Source organism: Pseudorasbora parva, chromosome 15, assembly GCF_024679245.1.
Source record: "Pseudorasbora parva isolate DD20220531a chromosome 15, ASM2467924v1, whole genome shotgun sequence".
Classification (NCBI taxonomy): Eukaryota; Metazoa; Chordata; class Actinopteri; order Cypriniformes; family Gobionidae; genus Pseudorasbora; species Pseudorasbora parva.
This window is the reverse complement of record NC_090186.1, coordinates 30430298-30453477: the sequence shown is the minus strand read 5'-3', so window position 1 is coordinate 30453477 and position 23180 is coordinate 30430298. Positions and strand designations below refer to the sequence as shown.

General features: G+C 38.7%; 1 protein-coding gene across 2 annotated transcripts in view; it reads left to right on the top strand.

Moving 5' to 3' along the window:
* The window catches only part of nbas (NBAS subunit of NRZ tethering complex), a 258738-nt gene extending 238391 nt beyond the window's left edge, over positions 1-20347 (top strand). For both annotated transcript variants that reach the window (XM_067417672.1, XM_067417671.1), the window contains exon 52: positions 19426-20347. In XM_067417672.1, the coding sequence (XP_067273773.1) occupies positions 19426-19692 (267 nt within the window). In that variant the 3' untranslated portion in view covers positions 19693-20347. The remainder of the gene's footprint in view (positions 1-19425) is intronic.
* Positions 20348-23180: the final 2833 nt, after the last annotated feature.

Sequence of the window (23180 nt, the reverse complement as noted above, 5' to 3'; positions counted from 1 at the left end):
AAAACATGGAAACCCAACATGTGTGTTTGCACGTGTGTGTGTGTGTGTGTGTGTGTGTGTGTGTGTGTGTGTGTGTGTGTGTGTGTGTGTGTGTGTGTGTGTGTGTGTGTGTGTGTGTGTGCGTGTGCGTGTGCGTGTGCGTGTGCGTGTGTGTGTGTGTGCTTGTCAATTACATCAGTTGTGGTTGGTCTGTCACAATTAATATGCCTGATCATGATTATTTGATCTAACGGTTGTTGTTCGCAATAACCTAATTTATTGTGCATTTATATTCTAAGGATTTTTTTGTATGTCTCCTTATGCTGCAGTGGTGCATTATGAAGTAATCATTAGCACTCAAGGCTTCACTTTTTTACCATTATTTTTTTATTATTATTAGAAACTGCCTTAAAATAATGCATCGAATTTAAGAATTTGAAGCAGATATATATTTCTAGTACATCATGTTTTTCAACAATTATATTTTATTTAGGTTTTCTGGGTCCCAAAAAAACTAGTGTGACTGGAAAGACTAATATTAAAGACCACATAGAAATATATTACGCATTTGTAAATATTTAAAATATTACTTGATAAGCAGGCTCCCAAGATTATTTTATTTTTTTTATTTTTTTGTAATGCAATATTACTTAAAGTTTTAGACCAAAGTGGCCTCTCATAAAAATGTACAAGAATATTGTAAAAATTTGAAATATTACTTATTTTTAGTATTATTTGGACTTAAAGGCTTAGTTCACCCAAAAATGAAATTGATGTCATTAATGGCTCACCCTAATGTTGTTCCACACCCGTAAGACCTCCGTTCATCTTCACAGATTCGTATCGCGTGTCAAATCATGTGACATTGGCGATCCGAATCATGAATCAATACGCTGATTCATGACCGTTTGAATCTTTATTTGAGGATTGGAAACAAATGAGCAAGAGAAGACAATGCTGAATAAAGTCGTAGTTTGTTATTTTTGGACAAAAAAAAAGGAATTTTGAAGATTGTAATTAACCAACTGATGTCACATATGAACCCTTTAAGTGTTTTTATATTTAAAATATTATTTGTCATTCTATGTCTATGCATTATTATTATTATAATTATTATAATACAATTCCGTATATTAAATATTTGTATTATATAATATTTTATTAATGTATCATTAATCACATTTATTTATATGGCAATTAATTCATCAAACTAAATCTTGTTTGTGTTTATTGTATCTGGATGATAACCAGTAAGTGTATCATGTTCTAATCTATCAACACAATCTGACTTCAGTCGTAGAGAGAGTTTGCATCACAAGGGCAATCCCCTCTGAACGCTCAAGACATTGATTTATTTAGTAACCCTTCTGCCATACTCCAGCTCCCCCCCCCCCCCCCCCCCCCACGCACACACACGTACACATACGGTGTCCTCGTTTCCCCTTCCAAACTGTTGCTTACTGAAAGCTTGACATTTTGCTGCATTCTCGGAAGATCAGTTCCAGCTGTCGTTATGTTAGATTTTTTTATTATTGTTTTTGCCTTAATTAATTTACGCACTCCTCTGGCAAGTGTAAAACCACTGCCAGTGTTCAACCACATTAACTTGACGCTGAATAATTAATCCAAATGAAATTTTAATTATTTTCAACCCCTTTTCCGCTTGTGTTGCGTACGAGTTTGAGCGAGGTCTTCCAACCGGTGAGGTCATTACACAGGTACGAGTGGCAGCATGCGTCATCTTCACAAAAGTAATCAAGTATCATTCATTTTTGACTCCTCCAGCTCTGTCTTCTCCACACGTCTTCGGGCACACCTTATCCTCGGTTCTTCCTTTTTCCTCACCAATTATGTTTGAATAGACTCATCAGTTCCATTCAATTGGCTTTCTGTACTGAGAGCAATTACATACCGCCCGCTCTGTCTCTGTTTGTATTGGCCGATCTGATGTGCATTGTTCCTGCTCATAATAAGCTTGTGTTTTATAATGGACTTATTGCTCCAGAATATGAATCAAGTTGAATAAGCATGGCTTTTATTATTTTCTGTGATGAGGTTGTTTTTTATGGAGATTATTTTGTTTAATTAAGAACAACAATCAAAAATAAGGGGGGAATTGTCAAGTCATTATGTAGGTTATTGTGTTCTTTTATTATATTTTTCCCCCTTAATAATTGAGTGGTCTGTTATTAATTTTGCTAGTCATGTGCTGCGTGTATCTATTTGTTTATGTGACAACAATGTCAGTCCTGCTATTGAAATAATCTTGTAAAGCGTTTGCACAGACAATGCTGTTTCACTGACAAAAGGCTTCAAATATAGCTGCAAGCAGCAATTAACAAAGCCAAGTTCAAAAAAGGCACAAGTTATGGAAGCTTGGCTGGGAGCATTTTTTGAATATTTTAGCCAAAGTGTGAAAATCATAAATAGAACCACTTGTACTATGATTTAATTGTTTATTATCTTTGACCAATGGGTAGCACTGTTTCCAAATTGATGTCATGAGGTCAATGTGAGGCGGCAATGACGCATGCAAAGTTTGGTGTCAGATACAGCCTCAGAATCAGATTGGCATCATGCCATCAATTTCGTTGTTGTGTTATTCGAAAAACGTTTCGGATGTTAAAAAATCGTTATAACTTTTTGTTTTTTGCAGACATATTCGGAATATGATCTGAGCTTTTATTAAAAATTTTAAAAAAGTTCAAAAAAGTAGATTTTCAAATAAATTCAAAATGGATGAAAGAAAATTCAAATCTATGATTGTTTTCAGTATGACTCGATGAATCTGGCAAGACCATTTGGCTAGACCAATTACCATTTTTTGACATTTCATTCTGATCTGACAATAAGGTGGTGCTGAGTACCGTCAGGGCATGGTGCCCTGACATATAGTTGCGCAATAAAATTGAAGGGTTTTACAACAAAATTCAAAGTGGCCCAAATTGGTTGACATGAGAAAATTGGATATTATTTTGACTTTGAATGTTATAAAGTGAAAAAAGTGAAGTAGCAAAGTAAGGTGTCCCATACTCAGAATTTGTGCTCTGCATTTAACCCCATTTTTAAGTGCGAGTAGTAAGTATTGAACACACACACACACGGTGAACACGCACTCGGAGCAGTGGGCAGCCATTTTTGCTGTGGCGCCCAGGGAGCCTTTGGGGGTTAGGTGGCTTTCTCAAGGGCAACTCTGTTATGGGTAATGAGGGTGAAAGAAAGCGCTGTTCATGTACTCCTCCTGCCTACATTTCCTGCCGGTACTGAGACTCAAACCTTTCAGGTTACAAGTCCTACTCTCTAACCATTAGGCCACAACTGCCCCATGCAGAAAAAGCAAAACTAGCCATATTTTATATGTAAGTAGTCTCAGGCAGTGACTGCACAGACGCTCTGCGGGGGCATTGGCAAATCGCCTCTGGTACAAATTTGAAATCGCGTTCTGGGGGCAATGCGGTACGATCAAAAAGGGGACTTTCACGATCGCGGGGCGGGAGCTGAAGCCGCCCCGGCATCCCACATCTGTGCATGCCACTGGTCTCAGGTCATACTGGTGATGATGAACCAAGATTTTTTTTAATATGCTAAAGCTTTCTGGAGACTTGCATCCATTTTGACATGCACTTCGTCAAATTATGCATTATTCGAATATGGCTGGGTTTCTCAAAAAGCTTTGAATATATTTTTGCCAGCATGGTCTGATGATGATATGAGCCAATTTTGGTGGGAAAAAAGACACGTTTGAAATACGGCAGAAACATTTTCACAATGGAAATTGATGTCATCGGTGCAATTGAATTGTCTTGAGCCAGAAAAAAAAAATGTTAGCATAAACATTAGTGCAACTTTGTACAGTTGGTGCCACTAGAAGGAATTAGAGACTTAGATCTGTAGTTAAAGAGTTAGTTCACCCAAAAATGAAAATGCTGTCATTAATTACTTACCCTAATGTTGTTCGACCCCCGTAAGACCTCCGTTCATCTTCGGAACATAAATGGAGATATATTTGTTGAAATCCGATGGCTAAGAAAAGCCTTTGTTGACAACAATGTAATTTCCTCTCTTAAGACCCATAAAATGCACTAAAGACGTCGTTACAAAGCCCATCTCACTATCTTTCTCAGATTTCTGAAGCCTCGGACTGTTAATAATCAGTGTATTGATTCATGATTTGGATCACGTGTCAAACCTCCAAACTGCTGAAATTATGTGACTTTGGTGATCCGAATCATGTATCATAACGCTCCGAGGCTTCAGAAAGCTATGTTTTGAAATCGGCCATCTCTTTATAAGTCGTTATTTTGCTTTGTTTTTTGAGCGCACAAACTATTCTCGTCGCTTCATAAATTTCTTGTAGAGCCGCTGTAGTGAGATGGATTTTGTAACGACGTCTTTAGTGCCTTTTTTGGGTCTTGAGAGAGGAAATGTCATTGCTGCCTGTCTGAGCCATCAGATTTCAACAAAAATATCTTCATTTGTGTTTCGAAGATGAACGGAGGCCTTATGGGTGTCGAACGATATGAGGGTGACTAATTATTGACAGAATTTTCATTTTGGGGTGAACTAACCCTTTAATATTCAGGCTCTCCTCTATATGTGTGCCAAATTTCATAATTTTCCCACAAGTGTTTCTATGGGCTGCCACAGACTCGAGCTGAAGAAGAAAAAGGAAGATTAATAATACGAACACAGACTGATACAATATGTATACATATTGTGCACCTATGGTGCTTGGCCCATAACTAGACTTTAAAGAGAAGAAGGAGCATGACTTCAGACATAAATAGTGCAGATGTCAGAACTGGTCAGACTGTGAAGATTTGACCCTAGAGCTGTAAGGAGTCTGCCATTAAGACAATCACTCCTTCATTTTCTTCTCTGCAGGAGTTCTTTGCTCCATTGTGTGAATAGACCTAGTCTTTCAAAGAAATCACAGTTCAGGAAATGTGAAAGAATGGGCCTGTAATGTGAAGAAAGAGGACATGAAAGAAAGGGACAGTATTTGACAGTTCTGCTGAATGACTTTAGGTATAGGCCATTTTTAAAATGGTCATCTTTTCCTCTTTCCATTTCCGGGCATGACAACAGTCAGCAAAATCTCCCAGCAGCTATTTGGCTGGAAAATTGTAAGCGCTTCAACACTTGTACCTTTATATATCTTTCATTTTCAGTCCATTACCCTTACTTTAAAACAATTTCTGACTTTAAAAAATCTATGTTTTTGTCATTATCATTTTAGGTAAATTCTGTCAAATCAGCACAGGTGTAAAGGTAGTCTATTATTGTGATATATTGTGGTATATATCTATTCAATGGTTGCCTGGACCCTTAATTTTCATTTTACCATATTTTACAAAATTTGACAGATGAAATATAAAGAATCTTTTAGATGTATCTTTTAAGATATATACACTAGCGTTCAAAAGTTTGGGGTAAGGGTTTTTTTTTGTGTGTGTGTTTTTTTTAAATAAATTATTTTTGTTCAGCAAGATTAAATTTCTGCACAAAAGTGACAGTAAAGACTATAATATCATGAAAGGTTTCTGTTTCAAATAAATGCAGTTCTTTTGAACATTAAAAGAATATAAAACATTCTTTTAACAACATCAAAGAATAAAAAAAAACACTGGAGTAATGATTCAGCTTTGCTATCACGGGAATTAATTATATTTTAAAATTCAATGAAAATAAATAATTATTGTAATAATATTTCACAATATTACAGTTTTACTCAAATAAATGCAGTCTTGGTGAGCATTTCAAAAACATAAAAAAAATCTTACAGACCCTAAATGTTGTAATGGTAGTATTTACTTCTAGCCTGGATGCCAGCCGAACTTAGCCCCGCCCACAACATTTGAGCTCGGGCAGTTTGGTCTGGACTTGATCCATAGAGGAGTAATTAAGCCTGAACAGAAACTGTTTGGACCAATCAAATTGTCAGGGCGGACTTTAGACGATGATGGACAGATGATAAACAGTAACGTAATCATCCACGTTATTAAGGCGATTGGTTGAATTTGTTCAAAACGGAGAGCTTGTTTGTAGATGCATTCACCTTCACTATTTCTCTCTGAAATGATGATCATGTTGGTAAGTAACTGTGTATCCTTAAATTCTTTTTTTTTTTACAACAGCGGCAAAGATCATTTATTCCGGTACGCGTGCAGACAGGGTTAGCTAGTTTTTACCACAAAACCGACCAACTACTAGCCCAAAACAATAGCTTCTCGGGGGGGTTCTCTGTAAAAAAAAAAAAAAAAAAAAAAAAGGCATTTGGGGGGGTAAAATTTGTATTAAGTTTCCTGCTAAAATTCGCATTCCTGGGTCTATATATCACATCATTGAGTTCGCTTCAACCCTCGGACATGGAAAACAACCCACGGGGGAAAAAAACGCGGACTTGGCAACAAAGTGCAGTTGAGTTCTGTTGAACTTGATTACATTTCTGTCAGATGGTCTCCTTCTTAGTAGGTGATTTTAAGCCAAAATTGGTGATGCCCTCAGCCGCTGTGAGTGTGAATCTTTTCTACCTCCCCTCTGTTTTACCTTCTCTGATTTACATCTTATTAGATTGTTGCCGAACTCCAATATGTGGGTAATAGTGTGTGGTTATATATTTCTCATCCACCTCCTCCTCTGCCACTGTCATCTATAAAAATAAAACCGCTTGGATTTTTCAGAAGGGCTCCTCTGAAACCGGGACTGCAGAGACCCAACAGTGTTTTGGACCCGCTCCTCGTCCCACTTGGTCCTGATGCAGACCAGATTTATGATTTAAATGATAAAAGAAAAGCCAAGCATGCATCATTTATGAGATGGCAAATATCCTCCGTCATTCCAATTAAAGCTGCACTGCAACTGAAACACACACAAAAACCCACACAAAAGAAAAAAACATACATTTTAACAAGCTCTTCCTGTATTCCACTTATGAATTAGCAGATATTAGTGAACATTATGTGGATTTGTAAATAGACTATGCTAATGTGATGTTTTATTTGTGTGGGAACAAAATGTCCAAACACGGATAGAAGAAACTGAAATCACTTTCCAACAGTCCCCACAACAAAATGCCTTAATAAACATCTAAATGAATAATGTCTTAATGAAAAGAGGGTAGGCTTAGTGGATAGAAAATATCATTAGATCAGTATAAAAACATAAGGTCAATAGAAGTGACTGCTATGATTGAAAAATAAATATGCTTGTGTGCACATGTATGCTTTCATTCAGTTCATCTCGCTCAGATACAGTGCCACTAACAAATATGCAACCACACACACACACTGGATATAAACGGCAGACACCCCTAGAGAGCGCAGGCATTTTATTCTGGATCGATGGGTTTACCTTTATCTGAGATTTTATATGATTATGGTCTGAAATATTTATGGCTGTGTGTGTGCTCATGTTTCTGACTTCCAGTGTGATCAAAGTCGCTTCATTAACCTCACCATTGGGGCCTTTAAAGGACATTTCCCCATAACAAAAATCAAACCCTTTTATTTTTCATTTGTTGGCAGCAGTTGATGTTTCGGACCACTGATTGTTGTGAGCAATATATTCAGCCTCAATCAAATAGTGTTTGTTCAGCTTGACAAGTACATTTTTGCCATTTTCAAAAGCGGAGGTAAATTTACTTGCTTTTTCTTCTTTCCTAGTGATGTCAGTTCCTAATAATGATAATGTTGGTTCAAACTTGTTTGACTTTCTTTCTACTGCAGAAAACAAAAATGAGAGATATTTTGAAGAATTGTGGAGTCGCAACAGTAATTCCATTGACTTGCATTGTTTCAACGAATAAATCATTAATTGTTAAAAAAAAAAGTCAGTGGAATCCAATACTGTTTGGACTTCACAATTCTTTGAGTAAAGGCGAATACATTTATAGATTTATAAAAAATGTAATTGATATGTATGTACAGATCAGGCGTAACATAAAAACTGATTATCTCCATCACAGCACCTGTTAGTGGGTGGAATTAGGCAGCAAGTAAACATTTTGTCCTCAAATTTGATGTGTTAGAAGCAGAAAAGTTTTCTTTTCTGCGAGTTTGACAAGGGACAAATTGTGATGCTAGACGACTGGGTCAGAGCATCTCCAAAGCTGCAGCTCTTGTGGGGTGTTCCCGGTCTTCAGTGGTCAGTATCTATCAAAAGTGGTCTACGGGAGGAACACTGGTGAACTGGCGACAGGGTCATGGGGCGCAAAGGCTCATTGATGCACGTGGGGAGTGAAGACTGGTCTGTGTGGTCCGATCAAACAGACAAATTAATGTAGCTCAAATTGCTCAAGAAGTAGCTGCAGACCAGTCAGGGTGCCTATGCTGACTGTAACTCTTACCTGGAGAACACATGGCACCAGGATGCACAATGGGAAGAAGGCAAGCCGGTGGAGGCAGTGTGATAGCCTGGTTTTACCAGACTCTCGTACATTTCATTTGTACATAGAGTCTGGCCACTCTCCATTGACAAGGGTTTATTTCCGCGAAGGCGGGCACCCTGTTGAGGTTTAAAACTATTGGATCTGCCCTCAGCCACTCTGGATCTGCCATAACCAATCTCTAACGTTTGGTCGTGACGTATGTCATGCGCCCTTCGCCTGTTTCACTCATGGAAATCCGACAAAATAAATGTGCACATGTGCGTGACACCTCAGTAATAAAACTATAGGATAAAACCTAAAACTCGTGCATTTGGATTGTGATTTATTCACGCCGTGGCGGAGAGGAGAGTTCTGTGATCGGGAACGCGGCGCTCACGTGGTCCGTAACATCATTGTATGCTGTAAATAAAATGTCATATGCTTGGTATGATAATAAATGCTGCTATAAATAACGGACCAATTCAAATGTTTAAGTGCTCCTTTTATTTTAATTTATTTGAGCGGTGATGAATAATATTGCTCTTCTAAATACTTGCCAGCATTTTAAGGAAATACAAGTCTAGAAATGCATCCTAATAAAAGCTAAGTGTTCTGCATGGTGTATGGTGTTCTGCAGTGGTCAAAAATGATTACAAACAGTGAATTTTGAAGTGATATATTGTTGAAAGCTCAGAGATGTGGATTCGGACAGCTATTACATCAACACGACCTTGCGTTTGTCAAAAGCAGTCGGTAACGTTAACTCTGCCGGGGATTTTTACGCGGGTGGTGAGAGACGGACGGCAATAAAATAACTGACCAGTCCCTGTAACTTAAATGATGGCAATACGTTCCGACCCCACGAGAAACAGTTACCGTCCGAATAGCTTCAGCCAACTCCTTCATCGCTAACGAAGCGATCTGGAAAATCAAACTTTTCCTGAATTTACCCTGTTGGAGGGCCGCAACATCATGGCCACCAACAAACCCCAGCAAAGACTGTTATTGCTCGGGGCTTTAGCTTCTGGATATTCGGCAGCGGTGCCACAATGCAATGAATGGTTTAGTTTACATCTTTCTCCGCCGCCATTACTGAACTACATCTCAAACTAGCTCTCAACATCAACGTCATCGTTCTCAGCCACTCCCTCTGTTCGCTGATTGGACCGGTAAAAATTTGTTCGGAGAAAACCTAAGACTACACAGCAGTCCCAGACGTAGTACTGAAGGAAAATTAAAATTGAGCGGAAGTACGTAGGAGGGCAGAGCCAGGCTAGCAGTGTGATGCTTTGGGCAATGTTCTGCTGGGAAACCCTGGGTCCTGCCATCCATGTGCATGTTACTTTGACACGTACCACCTATCTAAACATTGTTGAGACCATGTACACCCTTTCATGGAAACTTTATTCCCTGGTGGCTGTAGCCTCTTTCAGCAGGATAATGTGCCCTGCCACAAATAAAAATGGTTCAGGAATGGGTTTAGGAGCACAACAACGAGTTTAAAGTGTTGACTGGCCCCAAGTTCCTCAGATCTCAATCCAATCGAGCATCTGTGGGATGTGCTGAACAAACAAGTCTGATCCATGGAGGCCCCACATAACTTACAGGACTTAAAGGATCTGCTCCTAACATCTTGGTGCCAGATACCACAGAACACCTTCAGGGGCCTCGATGGGTCAGGGCTGTTTTGGTAGCAAAAGTGGGACAACACAATCTTAGGTCATAATGTTATGCCTGATCAGTGTGTATTATTATTATTATTATTATTATAGCACAAAAAGTACTGTCTCCTGAGAAAATGCAGTTTATGGCAGAGATCAGATATCATTGACTTGAGCTGCACCTCATCATGCCTCCACCGGTGCTCCGTAACAGCCCCTCATCTGACTCCCACTGCAGTCAGGGACTTTAGGGCAGGGTGACGACTGAAGAAGTAGTCGATATGAGTGCAGGCCACCGTTCTGTGACATACTGCAAAAAAATGTAGTGGAATGTATAATGCTCCTACTTAGTTGCCAAAAGTAGTGGTAAAATAAGCACTGCTCGTGAAGTATGTATTAATAATGCAGCACCAAATATCTGAAGAATTACCATGAAAGAGGGAGGAGATGCATGTCTGAGCACACACCTGTAGTTGAGCATAGTAAACGCTTTGATGCCATCTGTATGCCGTCTCCTCATTCTGTTCATTTTTCCGTCTCCGTGCTTGTCTGTCCAAAGGAGAGGAATTTCACAGATCCGCTCGTTTTCATGCTCTCTTTCTGACACGCACTCACTGCCATGCCAAGAACTCCTGACTGGCCTGTGTTCTGTCATCCATCCATCCATACATGCGTACATGAGCCATCCATCCATTATTACTTCCTCGTGTTCTTCCTTCTTTACTTAATTTATTCCTTCCTCAATCACTGGAGATCAAACCCATTTTTTTCTTGTCAAAACGACAGAAATCATTATCATTTTTTGTTTTGTTTTCTTTGGGGGGGCTTTTGGGGGTAAATGATGGGTAATATTGGTCAGCATTGGCAAATTACACATTACTAGTCTGTGTGATCAGAAATGTTCTTGTGTGTTTTAGTTTTTAGCTCTCCTCACAGGCACATAAAATGTGTTTAAGCTTGTTGTTTAAAATAAATGTTGTTTTAAAAGAAGTCCTTTATAATTTATTTCATATTTGCATTTTTCATTCTTGTTCTGTGTACCATTAAATTTAAATGAATTTTGTGTTGTGGGGGGAACTAAAATACTGTGTATAGCGCATAGAATATTTTTTTAATTTACCAGTATTTTATTTCTTAATGCAGGTAGTAATTAAAACGCGACTACTGCAACTTATCTCTGTTTTTTTTTTCTCTCAATGCAATTTTGACTGGCCTGGCTTATATCTGGAAAATACGGTATATGCTACTTTATAAGTGATTGCTATTTGCAGCTCTTTCTCTCATTTAATTTTTTCTCTCTCATTTTTCACCTTGCAATGATCAGAAATGTTCCAATCAAGGAGAAAGCGGGATTGCTCTTGTCTATCTGTTGGAAGGAGGTGATGAGTAGAATATCTTAACAGCACATTTACTGCTCTCTCTCATATTCACATCTTCATTCCTTTCAAATTAAGAAAAATTAAAATGATTTTTCACAAGCCACATCATTTTTTATCATCGATATGCATTTGAAACATGATAGGCCCTGTGCCAGTGCTCTCTCTCTCTCTCTCTCTCTCTCTCTCTCTCTCTCTCTCTCTCTCTCTCTCTCTCTCTCTCTCTCTCTCTCTCTCCCTCCCCCCGTCATGCTGTTTTTCTTTTTCTCTTTGTTTCTCTCCCTCTTTATGAAGTGGTTTCTACAGCTGGCCGATCTTTCTTCACAGTTCAGCGCTCGACATTTTAGCTCTGACTCTCTCCATGCTCTTCATTTTTCCTTTCATCCTCTTATTTTCCTCCCTCCCTCCTTCTATCATCCTCTCGCAATTTCTCCAACACACTCTTTCTCTCCGTTTTTCACTCTCTCTCACACACACACTGCACTTGCTGTTCTTCGACCTTTTAGCTCCGTCTGTGCTGTCTCTAACGGCTCTCCACAGACATCTTGGCTAGAAAGAAGAAATAAGAGTGAAAAACTGCATGAGGCTTTGAGGGGGTGGAGGAGAAATTCACCCTCAAATACATAAGAAAAAATGAATCATAAGAGTCATATTTGACTATGTCAAATATAAATGGACATATTAGCTAAATATGCATTAGAAGGTTATTTTCTCATTGCTGTGGTCTCAACATGTTATATTCTTGGTATTTCATCTTTGAGCCTTAATAAAGCGAAGTGTCTTGCAGCTCTATTGTGTGTGTTTTGGATGGTGAAGCCAAGCAGATCCTTGGTGTGGCAGAAGTCATACGGCCTGTTCCGAGACGCTTGCTTAGCAACATTAACCGTGTCAGTGTTATTCACTCTCTCCCGATGATGCTCATTTCAAACTAATTAATTTCTGCTAATGAAATGACCATTACTAATGGCTTAAGTATGGCCCTTAAAGCGGTTTTACTTTCAGATGTACTCTCTATTAAAACAAGCTTTTTACCTAAAAATATTATTATTTCCATTTCGAATAGTCACACATCTTTCTAATGCTATAAAATATAGCTAAGGGATAATCAATAATCAGTCATTAGCCACATTTCAATCTAAATGTTGACGAAAAATGTTTTTCCTCTAACAGTAAATCATTCCAAAAATCATGGCAACAGATGTTGGTTGGTTTACGTATATCCCTGCCTCTGCACTAACCATTATTTTTATTGAAGACCTAAACGAAGACGTTTATTGAAGGTATGTTATCCAATCATTAAGGGCGAGGAAAGCTCCTTATACTTTAACGTATGAGGTATTTCTGGGCATTTCTCCCTGCGATCTGCTTCAAGGTCTTGGTAAATTATGGCAAATTACATTGTTGTTAAGAATCCGGTATTCAAGAATTCTGCCTCATCTTCTGTCCAAACATACCACGTCGTCTTGAAAGAATGATTGACTTTTAACTGAAGATTTTTAACTCCAAGCCGGTGGAGGGGTCATCCACATACGAATCCATATTAAACCCTTTGGCTTGTAACGATTGGCTTCTGCGAGAAACCGAATAATTTTTGTGTTATTTTTTATCTAGTATTCCCAATGCCATTACTTCCGTCACGTAAGGTCAAAAACCTGGCGCGATCATAGATATATATAATTACATAGATGCATCATTCGACCGATCGGCAGCATCCACGCAGGCACTAATAAGTAATCTATCTATGATCGCGTCAGGTTTAGACATTCTCCGGCAGAAGTAATGGCATTGGGAAAACTAGATGAGGTCTGATATGTCGTAAAAATAAAGAAAAAATAACACATACTGATCGGTTTCTCACAGAAACTGATCGTTTCGTGTCTTAAGACATCAATGTGTCACCATGAGTCACAGGATTTAATATGGATTAGTTGGTCTATGTATTTTTTACTCTCATAGTGACTTTTAACATGTCTTTAGCACAGACAAGACACTTCTGATGCTGTCTGTTGTTCAAGAGTGGCTTAACACAAGGAATGTGACAGCTGAAACCCATGTCTTTCATAGATCTGTGCGTAGTGGTTCTTGAAGCACTGACTCCAGCTGCAGTCCACCTTTTGTGAATCTCCCCCACATTTTTGAATGGGTTTTGTTTCACAATCCTCTCCAGGGTGCGGTTATCCCTATTGCTTATACACTTTTTCCACCACATCTTTTCCTTCCCTTCGCCTCTCTATTAATGTGCTTGAACACAGAACTGTGAACAGCCGGCCTCTTTTGTAATGACCTTTTGTGTCTTTCCCTCCTTGTGCAAGGTGTCAATGGTCGTCTTTTGGACCACTGTCAATTCAGCAGTCTTCCCCATGATTGTGTAGCCTATAGAACTAGACTGAGTGACCATTTAAAGGCTTTTGCAGGTGTTTTGAGTTAATTAGCTGATTAGAGTGTGGAACTAGGTGTCTTCAATATTGAACATTTTCACAGTATACTAATTTTCTGAGATGCTGAATTTGGGATTTTCATTAGTTGTCAGTTATAATCATCAACAATTAAAAGTTAAAATTTAAATGTATCAAATGTATAAAAAATTAAAAGAAATAAACATTTGAAATATATCAGTCTGTGTGTAATGAATGAATATAATGTACAAGTTTCACTTTTTGAACGGAATTAGTGAAATAACTTTTTGATGATATTCTAATTATATGACCAGCACCTGTATTTACAATTCTATCAACCAGAAACAAAGCACAAACACTTGCTAAACCAGCGGCAACAGCAGCACATTGCAAAAATATTTACCTTCAACTCTCTTTGCAGAACATAATCCTTGTATCTCCCCGACCATTTCCTCCTCCATAATATATTTTTTTCTTTCGCCTTTTTGCTGCAAATCAGTCCACAGACAATTTGGATCGCAAGCTTCTTGCAGGCTATCATTTTTAATAACAATTCCAGTCTCACGCGAAAACTTGTGTTATTTCCTCATCACTTCTCGGGTGTTTGTTTGTGAAATGTAGTTTGCGGACAAGACAGATGTCACTAAGTAAAGTTATGCAATGTGAAACCTCCTGTCAACGATCAATTGTGCAGTGTGAACACAGCAGTGACTGAATGCTACCCCAGATAGTCATGCAGTGTGAAAAGAACTGTGATCTGATGACTTTGAAAATCATGCAGTCTGAACATTATAGCAAGCTGTTTTGACTTTTATTAATTCATAGATATGAATTCTTGATATCAACAATTACATTTTTACTATAGTTAAAATGCTAATTGTTTGTTGAATTGGCATTTAAAGACTTCAGATGCAAAAGCCTCTAAATCCGCCTGACGTTTTTCTTTAAAATAAGCATTTTTGTCAGGCTTCCATGTAAAGGTTTCTACCTAAGTACCGGTAGTTCTGAATGGGCTGAGGCTGGAATTTAGTTGGTTTGAAGTGAAAGTATTTTATGAATGCAGAGAGCATTCACTCAGTATCGTTATTTAATTTTGACCTAAGTCAAAAAGGCTTTTGCATCTGAACTTTTCATTTTAACTAGCTATTCATGTCCTGTGAATGAATAAAAGTCAAAATGGCTTGCCACAGAACTCATCATTAGACTCGAATGAACTGGACTCGGCTACAACACTGGAGTGACATGAGGACAGTTGTAGTTAATTTTGAACAGGGTCAGTCACCCATGCTTCATGAATCATCTATCACACATGAATGATTAATAACAGCTTTTAAAGTTCTGACCGGTGTAAATGTGCTTCATGTATCCTAGAGTTAATAATGAAAGTAGACCATAATAATGAAAGTAGACTGGTTTCTCACAGAATCACACACAAATGATAACCAGGCGTGAGTAGATGAATGTGGCCGAGATCATTGATATTGTGTGTAATTGTAGTGTCCATATTCCTTTGGCAACTCTGATTGCCTACCTTCTCTCTTCCTCTCTCGGTTACTCTACTTTTCCCTTTCAGTTATGGACATAAATGTCCATATAGAGAAAGAAATATATGTGTTTTGATAGGACTTGACGATTAATCAAAAAGTAATCGAACCCGAAATTCACCCTCAGATGTAATTTTCCCATTTCAGTTTTAGTCACGGGACTCTGCCCAGTCAGTCACATCAAGTGCAGTTTGCAGGCACATGGAAAGATTCAGGAACAGTCATGTTTATACAATTTGGATAGTATTACTATGGTAATTGCATGTTTTAAACAGTTTATAGGCAAGTTAATCGTAGTTCTTATATGCGTGTAGCATTGCATATAAGAAGCTGCTACACGCACATCGACACTTTCACTTGCGTCATCGTGAAATTTGTCAATTGTTTGTGTTTTAAGGCCTGCCCGTATACAGACAATAACTCGCACATCATATGACAATCGCGCTAAGATAACGCAAAATGTTACAACCCATAGACTATAACTGCTGAAACTGAGTATTTTAAAATAACAAAGAAATGCACTTTTTAATTATAACAAATATCCCACCTTTAATAGTTGAACATACAATATTTACAGTAAAAAGCTTATCAGTAAACTATGAGGGCCAAAAAAAAGAAAGCAAAAAAAAATCAAAATATTTGTTCATTATTTGTAATCGAGGTAAAATGTTCCATTAATAAAGATTTTGATTTTAGGTCAAATCATTCCAGTCTTAGTTTTAGATCACTGTCAACCTGAAACCTTTGTGTGAGGTCAATACAGTACATGTAAACTGCTTTTGAGTATTTTATACTCACTATTAACGTCACGTCACATTTAATATGAGGACAGGCGCACACACGCAGTCAAAGGGCATCATATCTTTTGGCTTTGACTTGCCTTTAATCAAATTTAGCACATAATTGATTTTCCAGTGTGCTGACTCTTACAGTACCGCTCCTCTGTGTTCTCCACCTCTAAAGCCGGCAGTTGAATAATTTATGCTGAAAAGGCGAGAGGCTTGCTCCTGGTCTTTCTGAGCAGTCTGGGGGTCGCAGAAGGGTGGGACATCGCTCTCTCTGAGCTCATTTATATCGCATGTGACCTCCTTCAGACATGCAAGTGCAACATGGCCACTAGATAACACAGATAAAGAGAATATAGTGTTCCCAGGGGAAAGGCAAGGCATGCGTCTATGAGCTGAGGTGGAAAGATTTAGTCCGTTTATCTTAACAACTTAACAGGCTTTTTAGGCTTTTTAGTTTGATATGGTGAATTTTTTTTTTTTTACTGTATTTTTTTATTCTAATATTATCTCAGATGTGTTTGTAACAGAGTGAGGTTAATTAGTTAAATGGTAAATTTAGACTGTATATATAGTAGAGTATAATGATGCTTTTAGAAAGAGTTCTACAGTTTAATTTGACATTGCAAGCCTCCTGCTCAGTCGATTTTATGATAAAAATAATTTAATACTCCAATTTCTACAATTATCCACATTTGATCCACATCATCATCAATAAATTGTGGTTACAGGGTTGACATTTTAAGATTGCATAGAATAGTTACTTAAAACTTAAAATAACTTTAATATATTTTAAAATGTAATTTATTAATGCGTTGGCAAATCAGCCATTACTCCAGTCTTCAGGGTCACATGATCTTTCAGAAATCATTCTAATATGCTGATTTGGTGGAAACCAAACTGATATTTTTGTGGAAACCATGATGTAGTTTTTTAGGATTCCTTGATGAATCATGAAAGTTTAAAAGAACTGATATTTTTTAACAGTATTTACTGACACTTTTGAGTGGTAGTGTGTTTTTATACAATACATTTGAAATAAAATATATAATAAATTGTATAAAATAATTTGAAATATATGTATTTTCTAACAAAGCCTTAACCATGTATTGTACATTGGGGTGGGGGTACCAGTTTTTTTTTAATTATTATTATATAAAGCATAAAGAAACAGAACAGTGACAGAACAAAAAACTTTTGTAAACAGTGTCGAAGGTTCCAGGTTCTAATCTGCCATCATATCATTTTTTCCTGATGTTCATCAATGATTGTATATTAAGAGCAGGGATACGTTTGTGTGCATTCTGTTTTGTGATTTCACCAAAAAGAAGAGTCTCTCTCCGCAACGGCATTAAGCGATAGATTGAAGCGCTCTTCTGTGTGTCTGACGACATGCCAAAATAGAATAACGTAAACCCGCCTACTTTGATTTGATTGGCCATCTCATTCATTTTGACATTGACAAGCATTGTTAGACCACTGAGCAAAACCCTTGTAACTTTTAAACCTTTTGTCATCTTAACATACAGAGTGCTGCATAACGAAATGCTGCAGAGCAGTGCAAGAATTTCAAATAGTGGGCGCAATTTGACCATTTCTAATTATTGGGGAAGACTTGTCCAATGTCTATGGCGGTTATGGCCCTGTTTTCTAATACATCGAAAGGAAGTAGTGAAAACAGGGCTGAAAACCAAGCAGCAACCTCCCCCAGTTTCTGTTGAAACCAATACGGAAACTGCAATTCATCGACTGGCCACTAGAGGCAGGGTCAAGAAGGGAGCAGAATCTCATTGAGCCTCATGTTATAATGGCCAACTTTACAGCAAAAAAAAAAAAAAACATGTTTGCATCCCGCTACAAATTGTGCTTTTGGTCTATATGGCTAATTTTGCCCTTCATGACAACTGTGAGGGGGGTGGATTTTTTTCATTCGTTGAAAAAACGAAACTCATTCATTTATATTATATAAAGCCTTAAAGTTCTGCATAATTAAGGTGGTGGCCACGTTGATTGACAGGTGGATAGCCATTTATCCGCTGCGTCACCTAAGCTCCGCCTACGTCCCGCCTCTTTGCCCATTTTCTGTTATCAGGACGTGACTCATTAGCAAGATAGCCAAGGCCAGCTCGTCTCTACTTTACGCTTCAGAACCATAGACAGTAAAAGAAATGGACAGAGCGTTCCCATTGATTTCAACGGCGGAAGAATGAGGCCAATCAGAGGCACTCACTTCCTGATGGCTGAGAGAACTGCGCAGGCTCTTGCGCAAGACTGAGCTTGACGACGTAGATGTGACGTAAGCAACCTGTCTGACAGCTGTAGGTCTTCTAGTATTTGTGAAAGTGAAATCTGAATCACGTTGTTTAAATATTTTCTCCCGTTGCTTTTGGCTCACTATCGGCTTCTCCCCATTCTTCCCCCTTGACTTTATCAGACTTTGTTCCCCCCCCCCCCCCCCCGACTGCCTCATAGACAGTAAAAGATTGTTTCTGAGCGTCTCCTCTGGTCTATACGGTAATTTCTCAACTGTGCAACAGAGTCGCGTAGGTTATGACGCAATCGTTAGCCTATTTTTACAAAAACAGCTTCTGCGGGGCGATAGTGTAAGATACAAGGTAACGGAGCCTTTTATGCATTCTCGTGTTTCTTTAGAAATAAACAATGGACAAATTGAGTCTTTAAACGCCTCAAATGTAAAGTTATTCACTGTCAAAGTGACTCATCCCATGAATGAGTCAATGGGATGCTAACAGCAGGTGATGGCTTGGTTAGCAATGGCCGCCCCTATGGGTGGAACGCTTTCCGAGCGCTAGATTACCCCCTTGTTCAGAACTGCACTTCAGAATCCTATGGGTGACGGCACAGACACTACGTCCATCTTTTTTACAGTCTATGCTGTAAACTGTTTATGTTTATGAGAAAAGCAAAAAACAAAATAAAGTAAGGACTTTTGTTGTGTTGGAAAGATGTCCATTTTAAAATGATAGTTTAGATATAACAATTACTTGTTTATATATGGTGGAAAATACATTATTTTGTGTGGTGTTTGTGTGAAGTGGGAGGTTTGCTCGCACAGAGATTGTTTGTCGCACTGGAGTGTTTATTGAAATTGATTTTTTTCCTCCCTCTTATGGCTTGTTTCTCTCTATTTTCTCTCTCTCTCTCTCTCTCTCTCTCTCTCTCTCTCTCTCTCTCTCTCTCTCTCTCTCTCTCTCTCTCTCTCTCTCTCTCTCTCTCTCTCTCTCTCTCTCTCTCTCTCTCTCTCTCTCTCTCTCTCTCTCTCTCTCTCTCTCTCTCTCTCCCTCTCTCTCTGTAGGTGACTGAGGAGGTGTGTGACCCTGAGCTCCTGTCTCTGCTGTTGAATGCTGGGATGTTGATCAGTTGTGTGGACACAGCTCTGTATTCTTCACTGGTCTCTCATATGCTGGCTCAGGGGGATTGGGATGTGGAGAAGGCCGCTCGTGACCTCCACCAGGCCGGCCACAGTGCTCAAGCCGGGTCCTTGCTCCTGTCCTTCCGAGGATCCCACCCAGGACAGTTGACTTTCAATAGCGCCCTCGCTGTCATTAGAAAATGGCTTTGAGGAGTACGTTTGGTACAGACTGACACGGAGAGGTTACGTGTGTCCGTCTGTGTAAAGATTTTTTTGGAGACGAATCAGTCAATAAAGGAAAGTAGTCAATCTCAGCTGAATATAAAAGGGACATTGGCACCAAATCCAGATCACAAATATCAGTTATAATTAGCCTATTCAGATATTGTTTGTTCAGGATTTCTTCCCGTTGGCAAAGGACTCAATTCTCTCATTTCTCTCTCTCTCTCTCTCTTTCACTCTCTCACTCTCTCGCTGTCGTTTTCTCTCTCCTGAATGAAGCTCGGTGACACGGGTGTAATTACATTACTTTGGCTGTTTGGTCACGCTAGCCTGCGCTAATAATCATTACAGGCCGGAGTCGGAATTGAAAACGCCGCATGTGTGCTGACAGTGTTTTGTACGTGTATGTATGTGCGGCTTCACGGTTTCCACACACAACTTTTTGCTCTTTTCTTTTGTAGGGTTATTCATTATTTTTGAAGAAAACAGATTAGGCCTTCAGGCACACACTCGCCGTGTGATTGTTTTAACACGGATGCTGTATAACCTGTGTTGAGTAGCTGAACTCTAATGTGACTTATCTGTGGATTTTAATGTATCAGCAGTGCTCAATAAAAAAAGCATTTTGCTTTATCTCACAAAACCTGTTTATTTTCTATAACAAGTTTGGTGTACTGTACATTTTGATCAACGAAGCATTAGGCCTAACAGTATAAAGGATTCTTAAGATAAATGTGAATAGGCAATATGAGAGCATCCATCCATGGGTTTAATACAAATAATACAAATCTCTTTTTAATATATTATTCTACTTGGCTGTAATATCTCACCTGATACCCTGAGCAAGTTATGAGCTACAATTATTCAACTCTGCTGCCCGACTTGACCCGCACCGTTTGTCCAGCAAACATGAATTGGTACCGCAAATTGTGTGAAAAGAGCACATGTGAAACAAGCACAATCAAGTACACCAAATACAGATACATGACTTACTCAAGAGAAAAATGCATTCTGCTAATTTTGGTGTCTGCTAAGTGAATAAATGTGTGTAAATACTCTGTGCGGCTTGTTAAAAAAAGATTACTTTAACTGTTATTTTTACATGCTAAAACCAACTTTAAAAACTGCATAGCAACATCCTGACAGCCTTCATAGCCAATTATTATATATAACAAGATAGTTCACTCTTATTAATACAAATGGGAGAAACTGCAATAACACACAATATGGTGGTCCTATAGCGTTTAATTTAAAGAGCAAATCAGCAATTAATGAAGTCATACGGTCACTGCAGGTGCAATTAGAAGCTTCGGTTCGCATACAAACGCAGTGTCTTGAGATCTGCACTTGTTGCCGATTGTTGAAATGTAAAGAGATAGTTCACCCTAAAATAAAAATCATTTATTCACCCTGGTGATGTTTTAATGTAGTATGCCCTCCTTTCTTTTATGGACCACAAAAGGAGAATAAAAATATTCCAGGAACTTTTCTGCCATACCATGAATGCTGTGGCGCAATTATATTACGCAGCGCCTGAAAATAGCCTCCGTCAACATAACCCACGGGACAACCTGCTTGCACAGAGAGCGTGCTGGGGACTATTTTCAGGCGCTGTGTAATATCATTGCGCCGCTGCACCCATGGTACGGCAGCAAAGTTCCATGCTTATTACGCAGAAATGAGTGTAGTTCTGTCTAGAAAATTGCAACTTGTAATTTTCCGTCGGTCTTAGTGTAACTTTACACAGCATGTAAATGTGAAAATGTTGGTGTTATTTTGTCACTTATTGAGCATTAGGCTAGATGGAGCCGTTTACCTCCAGTCTTTGTGCTAAGCTAGGCTAGCGGTGGGTGCGTCAGACGGAGTTATGGCACGCACGGAGATGAGAATGATATGGACTTACCTAATGCTGGGGGATACGGTGCATAAGCTAAAGTCGGCGTGTTCCTTTAAAAACAAATTTGCTTTTTACACAGGCTTGTACCACTCAAATTTTCGTCAGAAAGCATTGTCTAATTTGACATTGATTCAATGTAGAGATCTAGTTCTCCACAGAATCCAAACCCTCAAAGTGCTGCTGCTGCTGTCCTGTCTGAGCCCAGTTTTATTTACAGGCTGTAAATCTCACCCCCAAGAGAGTCTTTGTCAGAGGAGAAAGATACATAACGCATGTTGTGATTAGCAAATATATTGCAGCATAAACACCCGCAAAGTCATTATCTCTCCTTATCATGGCTCATAATTGTAACTGATGTTGTTTCTGCCACTGTTTGAGTTATAGCACAGATTAATTGCCTGTACCAAATGCGTGTGATAGCGCAAGACAGCGTTGGCTGAACGTATTCAGAGGTTTAAGTAGGAAACAATTATCAACAGGTATCTTTGGAACACAAAGAACATTCTCTATATTACCTGCAATTGTTTTATACAGCTAGCATTCAATTAGTGTTTCTAAGACATCTAGCACACTGCGTTAATTGTTCATATATTGCTCCACAACTATAGCAGAGCGCTGCCAAGATGTCCAAGAAACTGCCAAGACTGCAAAATGCACACCAAAATCCTGTTTGAAGAGTTCAGTACAGTATTTGCAAACCTAATCCCGAAGAGTCCCCGTTTCTCTGAACTTCTGAACTCTGCTCCACTGCGGATCCACACAGAATAAAAGTCAGAGTTGCCCTGTGGACCTTATTACACATCAGCAAATAAAACCAGAGAAGGGGAACAGAAGCTGTGTGATTGTGTTTGTGCGAATAGGTTTTTACGCCATCATTCTCCACAGTGTGTGAGCGTGAGAGTGTGCTCTGTTGGAGATAATAATTACACCATAGCTTACAGGTAGACAGCACCTCATCATTAGGTCGCTGTCAACGTTCTAGTCGGCGAGAGGCAGCGTTCATTAATTTGGCACACTTACGCCGCGCATAATGATAATAACAGCCTATGAGACGATGAGGCTGACAGCCATGTTTTGCATAAATATGAGATTGCTTGTGACTTACAGTCCCAACAGAGCTGATTGAATAATGGGCTGCAATTGAAAGCATTAGCTCACTGGAAACAACCACTATTTGTTTGTGAACCTCATTAGGGTTAGCGAAGACAGTTATAACCGCAACTGCCAGGTTTTTTTTAACTTAGCCACATAATTCAGAGGTTTTTTTTCTTGCAGTTAAAGACTACCTGCCATCATTTCTGAAGTGTGATGTATCTGTTGACGGAATCCAAAAGGTAAGTGGGTTTTAAACAGTTTAACTGACTGTCAGGTGTAATATGGCTCAATCGATATTAGCGTGCCTGTGGAAGTATTAGAACATACAGAAGTAAGGATTACACAAAGTTACACAAAATCGTCAATGCATGCTGTCTAAATTACCTTGTAAAATTCAACAGCTGTTCTTACTAAGACTTTTTAGTAAAATTTACTTAATGTCCAATCATTTGTTGAACTTACTTAAAACAATTTAGTAATCTGA